General features: G+C 38.3%; 1 protein-coding gene across 8 annotated transcripts in view; it reads left to right on the top strand.

Annotated features, from left to right (window-relative positions):
- The window catches only part of SH3YL1 (SH3 and SYLF domain containing 1), a 46,329-nt gene that overhangs the window by 8,862 nt on the left and 19,567 nt on the right, over nt 1-17,900 (top strand). For 6 of the 8 annotated variants that reach the window (XM_073896920.1, XM_073896919.1, XM_073896916.1 and 3 more), the window contains exons 3-9: nt 5,536-5,646; nt 8,299-8,412; nt 10,632-10,696; nt 13,387-13,499; nt 14,352-14,480; nt 14,895-15,063; nt 15,719-15,797. In XM_073896920.1, coding sequence (XP_073753021.1) covers nt 5,536-5,646; nt 8,299-8,412; nt 10,632-10,696; nt 13,387-13,499; nt 14,352-14,480; nt 14,895-15,063; nt 15,719-15,797 — 780 coding nt within the window. The remainder of the gene's footprint in view (nt 1-5,535; nt 5,647-8,298; nt 8,413-10,631; nt 10,697-13,386; nt 13,500-14,351; nt 14,481-14,894; nt 15,064-15,718; nt 15,798-17,900) is intronic. The other 2 variants (XM_073896915.1, XM_073896917.1) reach the window with 2 other exon arrangements.

Below are 17,900 nucleotides of genomic sequence, written 5' to 3'. Positions count from 1 at the left end.
CCTATTTGTGTGTATGTGTGCGGGACAGGGGGAGGCTGTGTGTGTGCACAGGAATGTGTAAAAGGTAAGCACACAGTTTTTACTTTTCCACGCCTCTTCTTGCAACGAATGTTGCTGGCCCTGAGAGGTCAGATTTGAAACGATAGACAACTTACAGAGTCATTATCCATAATATAAATTTTTACAGCAGGGGTCATAAGGTGCCACTAATATATTAAATATTTAATTACATAATATTCAGGTTATGCTGAACAATCTTTGTTATATAATATTTCAGACACACAAGGGACTACTGAGGATAACATAATTTACATGCACAGGCCACTACCTATCCTAAGAAAAGTACAAACCTCAAGTAAGCCCCCTGTAGAAGCCTTCCCCAGGACCACCCCACCCCCAAATCAAATACCATTACACTTTGATTATATAGATTTATATTTTATATATAAATTTTACACATAAATATTATATGTATTTTGTTATAGATAAATTTTATATTTTATATATGAGTTCTATAAAATATATACATACCTGCTTTTGTTCATGCCTTAAAACATTGGCATGAATGTAGGATACTCCATATATCTTTATGCAACTTATTTTTCCTTTCTATGTTATTCCCATTTTCCCACGTTGGTGTGTGTGTATCGAGTTTGTTTGAAGTTAGAGAATACAGTTTTAATGCTACACCAAACCGTATTTATTCATCCTCTTCTTGAGGAAAATTTGTTTCCTTCTTTGAATGTGTTTATCTGTATGTGTTCTTACTGGTTTGCTGTTAGGAACACTGCCTCAGTGACCATTCTACGCACATTGTGTTGGTTTCCAGCGCTGTCAACACATTGCCGCAAAGTGGCTGGCCCGTAAGAACAGAAATTTATTCAAGGCGTCAGCAGGGCCACGCTCCCTTCCCAAGCTTGTGGGGGACCCTTCTCCTGGACTCTCTGAGCTTCTGGGGGTGGCAGATGCTCCTTGGCTTGTGGCCACATTGTCTTCCCTCCTTTGTGTCTTCTTATTGAATCCTAAATGAAGGAAATTCATCATCAGATTTGGGGTCCACCCACCCAGGTAGCCAAGGATGATCTCACCTTTAATCCTTAATTACATCTGCAAGGACCCTTTTTCCACATAAGGTCCCATTCTCAGGGGCCAGGTGGACGAGAATTTGGGGGCCAGCACTCAACTCACCAAGGCCTCAGTGAGCACACCTGTGGACCTTTACCTGCGATTTCACCTAGGAGTAAAATAGGTGGGTTGTAGGCACTGCTCGTGTCTGCCTGTCCTCACTAGGGCCCTCCACTGACTTCTGCCCCTCCAAAAGACAGGAGACTCCCCTTTATACCACAACCTGCGCTCGCACTGGCAGGCCTTCACACGCCCGTCAACCCAAGGGATGAGAAAGGGGGACTCTCTGGCCTTACTTTGCACGTCCAACTTTTCAGGTGGTTACCAGCCACAGAGTTTTCCTCTTCTGTGAATTAACTAATTGAACACTTTGCACAGTTTTCTGTTGTGCCTCTTGTATTTTTATTGATTTTTAAAGATCTCTCTGTATTCTGAACCCTAGATCTCTGCCATTTATGCATATGACAAATATCTTCCAGGCTGTCACTTATATTCTTATTTTCAAATGTATGTTGATACAACTTTTTCTTGACTTTAATGTAGATGAATATATCTGTAGTTTCCTGTAATTGTTGTGCATTGTTTAGGGCATTCCTTCATTGCCCAGATAATAAAGATATTTTCTATTACTTTTATTCTAAAAGTACTAAATTTTGCCTTTAGTATTAAGGCATTCAGTTATTGAAATTTTTTGTGTATGATGTGGTATTATAATCTAATTTTATTTTGTTTTTATTTGAATGACCAGTTGTCCCAGAATAATTTATTAAACTACCATGTCATCTCTGCCATATATTTTTAAATATGTGAATGCATATATGAATATATTTTTCTTGCTTTTGTCATGAAGGTGACATTTTTAATTAAGTGCTGTGGATTATTCAATAAATCATGTTGTGTATGTAAAAAATACTAGGTTCTTCATATCCTATACCAATATAAGTTTGAGATGGGCCAAATAGTTAATGTAAAATATAAGCTCTGGAAGAGAATATAGAATAGTGGCTGTTTTCATTTAGTTTTTGTTTGTTTGTTTTTTTAATCAAAGCCTTTAGTCACAGTAATAGAAAGATGAAACAGTAGAAAGCCCAGAGAAATGTTGCCATATAAATAAAAGCAAATGCTGAAAAATTATAAATATTTTTTTTAAAAAGCAAGCAGAGACATAGACTTGCAACATGATTAAAATTATAGACATAAGGAGTATGGCACCAGAAAAACAGACAAAGAATGTGAACAGAAAATATGCAAAACAGGAAATGTAATCAAACAAAAGAAAAATTCACTGGTATTCAGATAAATTCAAATAAAATTTGTCATCCTGTTTTTCTGATGTACGGACTTTGCTTTTCCCAATGTCACCCGTAACAGTGGAATTTTTTATGGTAATACCCAGTGTTCTAAATGTGGGTAGTATTTTGGGGTGCCTGGGTGGTTCAGTCAGTTAAACTTGGGTAGTATTTTTAGGAGACAATTTGGTAATATAATAAACAAATTTGGGGTTTTTTTGATTTATCAATTCCAACTCTTAAGACTCTATCCAAAGATGATTGCCAGCCAACAGTCATATCTATAAAAGCTGAAAATGGAAATCTACATATTTAGCAATAGGGATCAATCGCATACACTAAAATGCAGACAGTAGTATTGGTGGATATTAATAGTAGGGGTGGCTTTTTTCTTCAATATTTACATATGTATACTTTTTCCTCTTTGTTTACAGTATGCTTATGCCATAATTTCTGATCATTTAAAAATATAGACTTTTTTGTCATATTTGGGCCTTTTGCACTATGAATTTGAAAAGCAATTCTCACATAATTTCTGGTTCTTTTATGGTTTGATTTTTGGCATTTCAAATTGTTGATGAATTTGGAGTTTATCCCTGTGTAACATGAAGTGGTGGATGAATTTTTTCCCTCAAAGATCACTATTTATTGTGTAATACAGCTTTTCTACAATGGCTTAAGGTGCTATCTTTATTATATACTAAATTATTTTGTGTATTTGAGTCAATATCTGAATTTTCTATTTTGTAAAATTGGATTTTCTACCTATAGTCACATCTACTATCAAGTGTGGAGGCTTTATAGCATGTTGTGGCCTCTGGAAGAGCTTGTTCCCCTCATTCTTCTTTTACCTACTTTTTCCCTATATTTTCTTGCTTGTTTATTTTTCTATATGAACTTGTGAATCATTTTGTTTAATTAGAGATACTTGTAAAACTTAAAAGAGAAGATGAACTTGATTTCATTAAGACAAAAGTAGAAAAACCATCGTAAGGGGCGCCTGGGTGGCTCAGTGTGTTAAGTTTCTGCCTTTGGCTCAGGTCATGATCTCGGGGTCCTGGGATCAAGTCCCTGCATCGGGCACCCTGCTCAGAGGGGAGTCTGCTTCTCTCTTCCCTCTGCTGCTCCCCCTACTTGTGTTCTCTCTCTGTCAAATAAATGGATGAAATCTTAAAAAAAAAAATCGTAAGAAAATTCGAAAGACAAATGACAAATGGCAAATCAATATCTGTGACTTAGAAAAAGGCTAATTTCCTTACTTTATAAATTAATAAGAAACAGAGAAATGCCCCCCTCATAGAACAATATGAAAGAGAAATACCCCCCTCATAGAACAATATGAAAGATTTGACAGGAATGGAAAGATATTTAACATTACTCAACAAATAAAAGCACACTGAGAGGTTCATGACAAAGAAACTTACTGCCACTTACTGTAAACCCCTAGAAACTGGGCAAAATATAGTGAGTATCTGCTCTCACATGTTGGATGCCAGGTGAGTGTGTCTAGGACCCCAGGGAAGAGGGAGAAGTGAGCTGAACCCCAAGACTGCCCATTTTCCTGCCTGAAGGCCCGTCCAGGGGCTGCAGGGCCAGGAAGTCAACCCCAGCTCCTGCTCTCACTGCATGAAAGAGACAACAGGCTTTGGGGAAGCCAGTGAAACTGGACTCTGCAAAGCAGGCTCCCTAAAGAGAGGGCTCAAGAAATCTGCAAGGGATCACAAATCATTGGACGAATACCAAACCCTAGGTGTACAGGTGAAACTTCCAAGGTGGAGCAAAGAACCACTATGAGGAAGCCATGAGTGAATAGTTTTCAGTTCAGTGGGGGTTGGGTGGAAGTAGTTCCCACCATCTGAAGGGGAGAGAGCTCATTAAACCCCTGAGGACACTGGGAGAGAACCCAAAGAGTCACACCATAATTGTAGGGCTCACGTCAAAAATATAGGCACCGGAGCTAAACACAGAAGTAGGCCCGGGAAAGACTGAGCTGACAAGCAGGTAAATCCCTGCTACAAAGGGCACCAACCCGAAAGAAGACAACAGAATCTAGCCACGCGTGGGGCAATATTAACCATATCTAGCATCCACTAAATTTTCCTAGAAATGGCCAGAAACAGGAAAATCTAATCCATAACTAGGAGAAAAATCTGTCAAAAACAGATCCCAAAAGGCCAGAGGTGATGCAATTATCAAACTAGGATAAAAAGGCATCTTTTAAAATATGTTCAAGTATTTAAAGAACAACATAAATCGATTGAGGACAGAAATGGAAAGAACCCCCCAAAATGGCACTTTCGGAGCTGAAGGCATCATCTCTGAAATGAAAAATGCTTTTGAGGGCCTGAAACAGATGTGAGGTTGAAGCCTCTTGATCTCTTTGGCTCTTCGGATTCCTTTGTCTTGTGAGAAAGGGACGACCCATCCCCACATACCTCAGGTCTGAGAGGGTTTTCTGTGCCTTTGTGGGGATAAATTCATGCTTGCATGACTTGGGGAACACCAAAGCCAGCCTGAAAGGTAGAATGCTATACAAACACAGGGGAGTAATCACTCAGTTCCTGAGTCTCTTAGAATTTTACTAATAAGAATAATCTATACAGATAGTTCAATATTTTGACAAAAATATCCAGATATAGTAAATTTTATATTTTTTATTGTAGACAGTTGTAAGTTACATCTTTTGTTAATCCTTTAAATTTTAAAGTTTTTTAGTTAGTACTGAGGTGAGTTAAGAATTACAGAGAGCAGGGGCATCTGGGTGGCTCAGTCAGTTAAGCGTCTGCCTTGGCCTTGGGTCGTAGTCCCGGGGTCCTGGGATTGAGCCCTGCATCGGGCTCCCTGCTCCGCAGGAAGCCTGCTTCTCCCTCTTCCACTCCCCCTGCTCGTTCCCTCTCTCTCTCTCTCTCTCTCTCAAATAAATAAAATCTTTAAGAAAATGAATTTATCAGGAAAATAGAAATGAGACAATAATTTGAGGATTTCCAGTTCATTTCTTTTGTCTAGAAGGATACAATTGATTAATGCTCAATTGTGCATGAGAAAAAATGAAATTATAATAAATTTCTAACTCATACTTAGCAGATTTTTTCATTAAAATCTCCTTTTCTTAATCTTTCAGTGAATAATCCTATACCTTCCAATTTGAAATCGGAAGCGAAAAAGGCTGCTAAAATTCTAAGAGAATTCACAGAAATAACTTCCAGAAATGGACCTGATAAGATCATTCCTGGTAAAAAAATATATACCTCTCATTTCTAAATTTGTTTTGTTGTCTAAGTTACTTGGTGTACTCCTTGAGCTCAGGCAGAGCACCCCCTGAGAGCAGCAAGCCCTCAGAGCTCCGTTATCCTCCTGGCTGATATGCCCGATGGTCTCCTGGGGCCCCCATACCTCCCTTTGCCCTCTACCTTTGTGGAGGCTCCCTTCCCTGCTTACCCTTCATAGTGCCCACCTTGGCTTTCCCCAAACTCACCTGTTATTGTCCTCAATTTCTGAGGTCTTTGCAAGCTTATCTTGCAAAATTACTAGTTAATCTCATAAACCAATTTAATTTTGGATTTTCTTTTTTGAGATAAGATTTTTACATTTTATAGTGGTTGAAGAAGACATTAATCAATAATTCCTAACCCAGCTGTGCATCATATTCCTTGGATCATTAAAATACAGTGCCTAATTTCCCCCCCAAACCTGCTGAGTCAGACCCTTGGAGCAGAGTGGCTGGAATTCTAATGCAAGGCGGACCACAAAAGCCCTGAGTCTAGAGGTGGGCTTTTGGGAACCACTACCTGTTTGTTCCCACTCCCAGTTATTTCTATAGGGTGGTTCAAAGAGTACTCCTCCTTTCCAGGAGGCAAAGATTCACATGCAAACTGGCTTGGGCACTGCTACAGACTACTTTCCCTCTTAATTAATCATGGGCGTGGGAAACTGTTCCTGCATTACAAAAACTAGTTTAACTTCTTTTTTTAAAACTAGTTTAATTTCTTAAGCCAGATTTTTAAAGTTATTTAGCAGACCTTTAAATGTTAAAAAAATTTAATTTGTTGTTATAATTATTATTATTATTTTGGTCCACTACTCCCATCAAGAAAACCGTGCTACATAGAGCCTTGCTACTCCAAGTGCAGACTCGACCAGCAGTTGGGCATCACCTGGGGGCTTGTTAGAAATGCAGTGAGGCTCCACTGAGGCCTCAGTGGTCAGAATCTGCATTTTTCACAAGATCTCCAGTGATCTGGATGCACATACCAGTTTGATAAGTACTACTTTAGGACTTGAAGAAAATTCAACCAGAAAAACTGAATTTTCAGTAGCAATATTCTGAAGCAGGAGATAGAAGACATTTCTTGATATACATATCAGCATCTGCATACACAACATCCTGCTAGCCCAATTTATGGATAAATTGTATCCCCTGACATAGAAACATCTGAGTATGAATTATTTCTCATGGATTTTGTGCAGTAAAATTCCATCAGGGAATCTGTAATCAGTGCATCTATATTATAAATGAAAAGCTAATTCGCAAATTATTTAAGCATTATTGGTATTTTAGTGTCCCCAGATTTGGGTGGAAAATCTGTAAAAACAAACCTGACATTTAAAATATGCTCATCGACTTTTGCTCTATCTAAATAGAGGCAATCCTGACCGTACACACATTGAGAGTGGAGTGTAAGGGTAGAGGAAGATGTTCTGCCAAAATGTGGTTGTAAAAATAAACCTATGTAATATACAGTAGAGCTTTCAACCTCATCACAATATACTTATAACCTGTTAAAATACAAAATGAAGGCACACCTAGTGGACTGCAATCTAAAAGCCCAACCTTGTTTTCTGTGCATCGCTTAACTACAAGTAACATCACATATGTCTGCACGCTAACTTCCTGCCCTTGGGTGAGTTATCGCTGAGAGTCTATCATTAACTAAAATTTTGAAGTGATGTGCATAATTATATCAGAAATTTAGTGTTTTTCTAGGGACTTCCAGAAAACCATTTCTGTGTGTTTGAGTACAGTGTCTGGTTTGACTTTCTTGATGGAATATTTAACAAAAGACAAGAAATCTAACAGTCTTAAAAGTGATGTTGGGGACCAAGAGTAACTTCCAATGTTCGGGCTTCCTTTGTTATTTGAAAGATATACTGTTGTGTGAATGAATCCACAGAAAAGGGAGGTGCAGTGTTTGGGGGTGGTACATATATTAGTAGCTCATTTTATGTAATGAACTTCCCCAAAATGTGAATGAACCAATATTGTATAAATTATATTCTCAGTACACTAATAGTTATGTGTTACTTGAATACTTGAATGGATGATTTTTATAAAGTTAATATTTTAAAGTGGCAAAATCCCTTGTTTTTTCTGTATTTGAATCTAATTTTCATATTCATAAAAGGTGAACTAACTATACGGCTTTAAGGTCAAAGTTCTGCTGTTTGCAGGATGCCAGTCTTTTGTCAGCTTTCTCCTTAGTACTGAGTTCCGTATGGATCTTAATCACTTTGAAAACAATAACTTGTTTTTTATGAGTTATATTCTCAATTAATTGAAATTTCCAAATTATCTGTCCTGCTAGTAGATGTCAATGAAAAGAAAATCTCATCCACATACCTCATTTATTATAAGCAGTTGCAGGGATTTTTTAGCACTTTGTATGTTATGCATAGCGTTGGAAATATACCACAAGGAAGGAGGCCGAGTAGACAGCCATGGGTCCGTGTGCTATGTCAGCGAGTGTTATTTGGCTCATACGTGCTGTTAAGACTGGAACTGCGATCCTGCCCAGCAGAGCTTTGTGTGTATTGATCTGCTTAACGCTCATCTATTCAGGCAAGTCCACTAAAAACGTTCACCTGCCCGTTGTCTTTAATTTTACAGCCCATGTAATTGCTAAAGCCAAGGGCCTTGCGATTTTATCTGTGATAAAAGCTGGATTTCTGGTAACTGCTAGAGGAGGCAGTGGGGTCGTGTTGGCACGTCTTCCAGACGGAAGTAAGTTGCTTTTTTTCATCTTGGAAACATTGGGCAGGGAGCATGATAGGTTTCCTCATGCCCCCTAACGTTGTCATCCTGGAATGTGCACTCTGGATGTCCCATCAACAAGGACAGTGAGCCTTTCCGTTTCTCTGCTCCTCTTAAAATAGTAGACAAGACTTGGAGGGGGTAGATCTAGCTTTGTCTTATGTACGTTTTGTAATTCTTCCATGGAGCAGTTATTGAACATGACAATATTTGCATTTCTGATGTTAAATATGAATCTTATTTTTCAGCTTCGTGAATAACTTTTCTTTTGTTATATGGAAGTTGATAAGAAAATCAGACCCATCTGTAATCTTTCTACTATTCCCATAGGAAACCATAAAAACTGAAATTTTTCTTTAAAGCCTGTACCTAAGGTGGAAGCACATCAAGATCAATGCAATTTGGTTTTACTTTCTAGGGTGAAGACTAATACTTGATTTTTCAGGGATAAAATCAAAATATTTTTTCCCTTAATTCCCAATATTTAACCAACATTTATAGTATATTTAAAACATAGGTAGTTGTGTCATAACTAACTATAATGCTTTTTATACCAATTTAACATTCTCAGTTCACTCATATAATTGAACATATTTCTCTCTTAATAGATGTTTTTAGTGTAGATAATTTAATTTTATTCTGGAAGAGAGCATAACACAATGACAGTAGATACATCTGGGTGTTTGTGGGGCACGTGGCCACTGAACCTCAGTGGTGAGGTCCGCTGTGTCCTGGGATGTGTCCCCACAGTAAATTAGAGCCTCTCCCTGAAGCTGTGGCCCAGCGCTTCATGGTTCAGTCCTTGCCTACGAAATGAAAACAACAAACTTCTCTTCTTCTCAAGTACTACCCACATTTTCATGAGCAGAGTTCCCACAGGATAACCAGACAAAGTCGAGGCAGATTCAAAGGTTCTTCAGTGTCTGTGAAAACTTCCCCTTGGTGGTTGACAGGGAGGCTATCTGCAAAGGTAGAGGCCCGACAATCTCTGTGGTCTCTCAGAACCTCAGGGGGCACCTTTCTACTGGGCCAAATCCCTACATTTCTCTCTCCCGCCTTCCTGAGTACCAGCTGCTCTGGCTGCAGAAGTAATTGCCCAAATGAAGCAGCATATTCCCCAGATCCTGGCCAGATGGGCAGTCCTCAAACAGGGACAGTTCCTAACATAGGAAGTGGAAAACAACTTTGGGATTATATGACACTAATTCCTGTAATCAAAACTCCCCTAAGCCTGGATAGATTAGTTCTGAATATATTCAAGCAATATCCTGTTATCTAGAACACAGAATTAGGGTTAGGAAGCTAACAAGCATTTTCAGAAAGTACTTTATCTATACTAACCCACCCTTCCCCCATCAAATTAATTTTTTTCCTAATTCAAATGGAATTATTGTACTTAGTTTTCAAATGTAAGGAAATATATCTTGTTAAAATCTTAAAAATCTTGAATTTATAGCCTATTTCTTGTTCTTCTACTAGGCACAAAAGACCAGTTTTTGCCCTTAGAAATTTACAACAGAAACAGTTTATTATTGTGTTACCCTTAGAAATGATTATAGTGAACTTTTTTAAATGCTTTTGCTCTCTTGTATCTATGATAAAATTGTAACTAAGAACTAGAATTATACAGCTCAATTATTTTGTGAAATATTGTGTAAATGTTGAGAGTTGAAATGATCAAATGCTATGTGTTTAGTAGGTAAGGATTCAATCGTTTGATATATTATGCATGTTTATAGACCAAGATTAGGGGACATGGATTTGTGAGTCTGTGAGCCTCAATATCTAATACCTTTCAAACATTTTTAACTTAAAAATTATATATGCTTCAGGGCGCCTGGGTGGCTCAGTCATTAAGCATTTGCCTTCAGCTCACGTCATGATCCTGGGGTCCTGGGATCAAGCCCTGCATCCGGCTCCCTGCTCTGCGGGAAGCCTGCTTCTCCCTCTCCCGCTCCCCCTGCTTGTGTTCCCTCTCTCGCGGCGTCTCTCTCTGTCAAATAAATAAAATCTTTTTTAAAAAATTATATGTGCTTACTAAAGAATATTAAAAACACAGGGGAAATACCAAAGTCTCGTTATTTTTAAAAGAAACACTATTTATTCTCACTGTAGCATTTTTCCTTCTCATATTTGTGTGTCAAGGGGTTTTAATGTTAGAGTAACGTTTGTTTCTTTGGTTTTATTAGAATGGTCTGCACCTTCAGCCATTGGGATAGCTGGGCTTGGTGGAGGATTTGAAATAGGAATTGAGGTAAGTCTATAAACATACAATTGCCATTCTCTCTAAAAGCAGCTGAAACTTAACTACATAGAACTTGAGAGACTACCTACTGTTCTTATTTCACCACTGACGAAATAGATTTTATTCTATATATTTCATTTTCTGGACAGATCCCCACCTACAACTATCTAACGTACACTGGTGTTCTTTCATTTAGAGTAGAATTTTGCTCATTCAGGCTTTGCTCTGTTTCCATCTTTAGCACAACTGTAGAACAGATAGGCTTCAAATCAGGCTGACTGTACTTGGCCGGGTATGGCTTGCTGATTGCAAAGCTGCTTATCTCCACAGTGGGCTGTTGAATAAGCCAGAGCTCAGATCCTGGGCATACCTGGCTTAACATAGTGTATCTTCACCTGTGGCAACACCCTGTTGTGTTACATCCGGATCCTCCAATTACTTCAAATGCTGGCTTTGCATTGTTTCATTTTGTAACTTTGCTCCTAATGATTATGGCCTCTGGGGGGAGGGGGGCTCCTGGCTACATTACCCTGTACCTGTTTGCTGAGGTTTGTTACTCAGGGGTTATCAGGGGTTAACATTCCTCCCCCAGCTTTTCCTGCAGGTAGTTGTGCTTTCCTCATTCTTTTGTGTAAGAATTGAATTTAAATGCAGAACTGGCATCTTACTTATAGTTATATCTCATTACAAACTTCTTAAGAAACCTTATCAAATTTTCAATGTCTATTTTACAGTGTTTGTCTTTTGACAGTTTTCTTTCAGGGAATCTGTTTTGCTGTAACTCTTAGCTATAGAAACAAACCAAGAGCTGCTGGGGCCCTCCTGCTCCTCAAACTGTCTGTGGAGCTTTGACCTGGTTCTCTCATTTGCGACATCACCAAAGAACACAGGATTATTTTACTTTTATTTCGAGAGAACTGAATTGAGATGAGACATAAAATTAAAGGATTACTTTTTCTTTAATTGGCTCTTAGAATTTTGCCTTATTTAATTATACTAAGATGTACCAAGCAGAAGGGGACAATATCAGTCAGGTATTTACATGGTCATCGCTGGAGATTTATACTTTCTGCCTGTGTATATACCAAGCATTATGCAAAGCAATTTTATATATATTACCTAAAATGTATATAAGATATAGCTCATATAATCATTGGCAAAATCACTTAATTTTGCATAAAAGTGCTAATTCTGTATTATTCAACACCACAATCTTCAGAAATTGTCCATATATAAAATGGAATTAACAGTTGATATGAGTCAGGGTAAAGTATTTCATAGGGGTCAGTTAGCTGGTATATTTAGTTTGTCCTATGGAACTTGAGTGTATTTTTTTCATAAAATGGTTCAAATTAAACATTTTTTAAAGAGTCTACTTGTATTGGATCTCCATTAGGTCTTTTCAAGTGCAATCTCTTTTGGTAGTAAGTATTCTTCTGTGGGTCAGATGAAAACATTGATTTTAAAACACTTATAAAACATTAAAGAACTATATAAATTAAGTAATCTTTTAAACATCAGTCTGCTTGGCCTTTGCATATTTTATTGAGTTGTGGTAAACATGCCAAGTTTTACAAATGATTTCAGTTAATCCTTTAAACAACCTTATATGTATGTCTATGCACAAATGTATACAGAGTCTGTTTACAAATGTGGTTCCTATTATTATACCCACCTTAAAACAGAGAAGCAAGCTAAGGTTTCAAGCTGCTCAATCATTTGCCCAAGATCACACAATATGCAAGAGGCAGAAGTAGAATTCACACCCAAAGAGTTGGATTTTTAGCCCAAATTCTTAGCGTCAACCCGTACACCTCTCCTTTTCTAGGTATGCATGACACACACATCTTTGATCTTGAGATAGATGAGTGAGGTGGGTCCTATTTTGCAGATTTCACATATGAAAAGATGAGAGATCCAAAAGTAGTCAGAATACGAGGTCACACAGCTCCCTAGGAGGGAGCTGGACTGACGCTCAGGCCTCTATCCTCCGAGGGCTCTCCGTATTTCTGGGCTCTCACTGGACTTGTATACAGCAGTGGTGAACACCTCTTCCATGTTGGCATGTCTTGAGCATTATTCCCACATCCTAATTTTTGCTTTTACTTAGAGAATTAACTGAGTAAGAGGCATTAACTAATAGTTAACTAGCTTCCTTCTGATATTTTGAATTTCTGCACCTAAAAGAAAGGGACAGCATGCACTTTATTAGTGGTAAACACACGGCCTTGCCAGGGATTCCAGTGTGGAAATGTCACTGAGAACCCTGGATCTTATGCCCTTACTCCTAGTTGTATGGTCTTTGGCTTGGCTTTCTTGACGTGTTTAGTCTAAGGGAGTACTTGTAATCTTTCTGGCCTGTGTTGTATCTATTCTGACTATCACTAGGACAGGCCACTTAGCCTCACCAGACCCCTGTCACTACCTACATTACAAGCTTGCCGAGAAGATTGGGGGTATGCCCAGAGCCCCACAGTATATGCATGGTGCACAGTGAATCCTCAGAGGTGTTTGCTTGACTCACCTGTGGAAATATCTGTTCCTTACATCCTCAGCTCAAAATAAAAATGATTCTTCTTTCATATTCTTTCACTGTCTACATTGAAATTCTTGCTACATTATATGGTATGTATTTGAGTTTTAATCAGCATATATTTTAAATGACATTTACACATAATTATTTTTAAATAAATTTTCAGGTATCAGATTTGGTAATAATTTTGAATTATGACAGAGCAGTAGAAGCTTTTGCAAAAGGTGGTAACCTGACACTTGGAGGGAACTTTACTGTGGCAATTGGGCCCCTGGGAAGGTGAGTACTGCAAAGTACTTTCTGAACATCTGTTGGATAGTAATGGTTTAAAAATTATACAGGTTTGCACTAAGAGGAAGCTTGAATTGAAATGAAACTGATTTATGATTTATATATGTCCTAGAGGGTTTGAGGTTGTTTGGAAATAAGAAATTTATAAAGCCCACCCAGGGTAATAAAATGAGAAAATTTGAAACTAGAACACACAAAAAGAAACTAAATACTTTAGAAATGTAGGCCATTGTATCTACCGGAATGGAACATACAATTTACCTTTAAGCTCTGAAGGAGCCAAGTCCAATTTGATTAACTGATAAAGGGCAGCATTGATCAAGAAAGAAAAAAGATTTTCTTCAAACTAAATTATGGAAAATTTGAAATAAAAGTGTTTCACTAGAGTGATGTTTACAGTATGTATAGTACATTTTACCTCTCTGTTAATGAATGACTATTTTTGGGTCATTTGAGCAATGTAGAAATACCAAAAACTCAGACCATACAGTCATCCAAAAAGGTTTCCAAATTCCATGAAAATGCTCAGTGTAAAAAGAACCCACAGTCTTTGGTATCTTAAAAGGTACATTCCTGTTTTAAGAAAGGAAGACAAAGTTGGAAAGGTATGATTATCACACCCTTTGATAATGGTTTTAAATAATGTGCCCTTCCCCATGCCCTGTCCTTGCTCCGGAACCCCCTAAGCACAACTAGCTCAGGACAACAGGAGGTAAAACATAAAAACAAGTGAAGTGAGGACAAGATCATTCTTTTGAGTGAGAAGTGTGGTGCTGCTCAACTAATGATCTTAGGGCCCATTCTCTCGTGGTTCCAGGATGCAAACCTTCTATTTTGCAGGAATTTAGAAGGAAATGTTGCCCTGAGAAGCCCCACTGCTGTCTTTACATACTGCAAATCCAGAGGACTCTTTGCTGGCATATCGTTAGAAGGCAGCTGTTTGATTGAAAGGAAAGAAACTAATCGGAAGTAAGTGCAAGCCACATAATTTTAATTGATTTCAGGAAAATATGATGAGAAACATAATACTTCATAGATTCACATAGTTGTTCAGAGTTCAGAGTAACATTGTATAATCTTTTTTAACACAGCATTTGACTCTAACTGTATATTTCTTTATTTAAAGATTCAATATAAAGTAATATGTACTTAGAGAAAATCTGAAAAAACAAAAAAAAATTGATGGTGATTGGCTCTAGAGATGAGCTTGGGGGAGTGAATTTAGGGGTTTAACATGGGTTATGGCTTGTAGTTAGTGTTTAAAAAATAGTATATATGAAATACTAGATGTGAGTAAATGCCTACACACCGGTGTGTGTCCTACTTTTAACTCTAGAAAAGATCTACATCTATAAATGCTCTTAATTTGGTATTTCTTATTAGATTTTATTGTCAAGACATCCGAGCTTATGACATTTTATTTGGAGAAATACCACGACCTGCTCAAGCAGAAGAACTTTATGAAATTCTTGATTCCTTTACTGAAAAGTATGAAAATGAAGGTCAACGAATCAATGCAAGAAAAGCAGCAAGGGAACAGAGGAAGCCTACTGTAATGCCTGGTTTTTACATTTCTCTCAGCGGTCAGAAGACTTTTCTTTATATAGAATATTCTGTCCTTGATATCAGGTTCCCAATAACCACCAAACGTCCCCCATAATTTCATTTACATAGTTCTTTTGAAAATGTTGTATAACTTTGATATGTCATCTGTACAGATTTCAAGGGGACACATAGTTCGTTTTCCATAATTGCGTCTCTCCAAGGACATGACTTGGTAACATTAAATAATGATACTAACAATGGCTGCTGATACTGAGGCCTTGAAGGTCAAGGATGTTGTGCTCCGAGCTCCACGACATCCCCTTGGAGCTGATTGATCCCCATGATACAACGTGAAAACGGACACACAAAGCCTCGGTTGTCACTGCGCTCCCGGGGTTTGCTGAGCCAGCCACCAAGTGACTGAGGTGCCTGGATGAGACAGGCTTCCCGTTACAGAAGAGCACCCCCTTCAACCTCTGCATGTGGCATCCAGTTCAATTAATTGTGGCCCAAAGCAGTGCACATGCACATGTAGGGTGCTTTGTTAATAGGTGCATAGGATAAACTCTGCCACATATATTCATTAGAAGAAAAAAGCCTTATATGCTCCAAGGTAAAAACGTATTTTAAAATTATGTGCATTTTTTTGTTGTTCCTCCCAGGCTAAAGAATTACCTCCGAAATCATCGTCAAGACCACAGCAGTCATCTGCACAAGTCTTGCTGAACTCTGGCTCCCAAAGTAAATAATTCTGTTGCAATTCAAATACAATTATAATTAAGCAATTATTAGATATTATTGTTAAGAAATCAAGCTACATTGTTAAACTTTAGTGTCAAATAGAAGAACCAATGGTTGTTGAAGAGAAAAATAAATGCTCAGCCTCTTCTAAAGACAGAAGACAAATTCTCATTGCTGTAATTTGTGAAAGCTTCTGTTCTCATTCAGAAGATGCTTTCTCCAATTTACAAAGAGATTTATCTTTAGTTTTTTCATTTATTTGTCATTTCTTCCAAAGACAGTTATCCTGCTGATTTGAAATGGGAACAAAAGAAGCCTATTTTTCTTGTATACTTATAGATTTATATTCTGAATATTAAGTTTACCATATGTTCTTGGGAGCTCAGGATTTCATAAGGTGGTTGTAAAGTAGACCAGATTTATGAAGCACCAGGTTTTGGCCTCTACCCCTTTTTCCATTGCACGTTTATAGGACAGTCACCCTTGGAATCATGCTTTTCAGGCACAGAGGGTAGGAGTACGTAGCAATATATTCAAGTAGGTGATGTTTCCTGTAATAATCCACTGTTACTCACAAGCACTGTGCTGGGGCTTTTGGGGAGAGTTCAAAGATGAGTCCAAATTATATCCTGTCTTTGAAGAACTTTCAGTCTAGGAGGGAAGATACCACATGTGGAAAAATAACTGCCATTAGTGGAAGGAAGTTCTGGGAGGAGGACAAGTATCAAAGTGCTTCCGGGGCAGAGGGGTGGCCCTCCTTCCTGCTCTGCATCCACCCCCCTTCACCTGGGCATGAAATAGGAGTTACAGCCCTCACACTGGCTCCTGGCTAGGCCTCTGGCTTGCCTAAAAGTACCCCTCCCAGGAAGGTGCTCAGGAACTGGGCCTGTTCTTCCTCATTGCTCACATTTCCTATAACTTAGCCTGTACCCTACTCTCCTGGGATGCTGCATTCTTCTTCCAAAAGGGATAGTCTATTTCTGATTCATGTTCAGGTGATTAATTTACACACACTCACATTTCCAGTGAGTAACAAGATGTGGGCACTGAATCTATTTTTATTTTAAATCTGAGTGATTACATAAAATTTGACCTGTGTGTAAGTTTTAAAATACATAATGTTTCTGAAGTGTCCTCAACTAGGAAAATAGGTATCTTGTGTGATGCACATATAAAAATCTTATGTCAGTTCCCTTAATATCACTCCCTTGTCAGTGTAGATTAAAAAACTACTCATCTTAACTTGAAGGAACCCCTTTCACTTAACAATGGAAAAATCTCAGAAGATTTGTTTTTTGGGGGTTTTTTTCCTCTTGAGCACGTGTTCTAAAACCTACACGTCTCAACATCAACTTAGGTCCCCAGGCCCCTTGCTTGTATCAGCCTGGAGCTGTTGTTTCCCACTATGATCGCCTGTCTACTGAACCTTTCTTGTGGGGACGGATGGTGCCCTCCCCACTTTGCACAGTAATGACTGTGTCTTCATTGGTTTACCTTTTGGTCTGTGCACACTTTTTTTCTTTTCCTTTTTTTTTTTTTAAGATTTTATTTATTCATTTGAGACATACAGAGAGAGAGAGCATGAGCAGGGGGAGAGGCAGAGGGAGAGGGAGAAGCAGGCTTCCCGCGGAGCCAGGAGCCCGATGTGGGGCTCGAGCCCAGGACCCCGGAACCATGACCCGAGCCGAAGGCAGACGCTGAACGACTGAGCCCCCAGGTGCCCGGTCTGCACATTTCTGCACACTCAGCTCCCCTCACCACACCTTCTCATGAACACTCTCATTTTCCCTTGGCTTTTTGAGTTTTATTTGCTGTTAGGTCCCTACCATTTGTGTGTTTTTGTTTTTCACATGAATACCATCTTTCTCATCCCAAGTTTTGAATACCAGTTTTTGTTTCAATAAAAGGAAAGTTTAAAATGGGTATCTACTTTTAACCTTTCATTTAAATCTCACCTACTCCTAAGTTTGTCATTAAAAAACTGCATCTTAAATTTTCATTTCTTTACGTATCTTCCTTACATATAATTTTATATAAATGCATATATATGGTTCATGTAAATTTTTAATGCATTTTCTTTTATGAGTTGCTCCTCTTTTCAGA

The sequence above is a fragment of the Callorhinus ursinus genome, unplaced genomic scaffold (assembly GCF_003265705.2).
Source record: "Callorhinus ursinus isolate GAN/ISIS: 27379988/994484 unplaced genomic scaffold, GSC_fseal_2.0 scaffold10, whole genome shotgun sequence".
NCBI classification, from domain to species: domain Eukaryota; kingdom Metazoa; phylum Chordata; class Mammalia; order Carnivora; family Otariidae; genus Callorhinus; species Callorhinus ursinus.
Note: the sequence above shows the minus strand (reverse complement) of the source record. Positions and strands in the feature narration are given on the sequence as shown.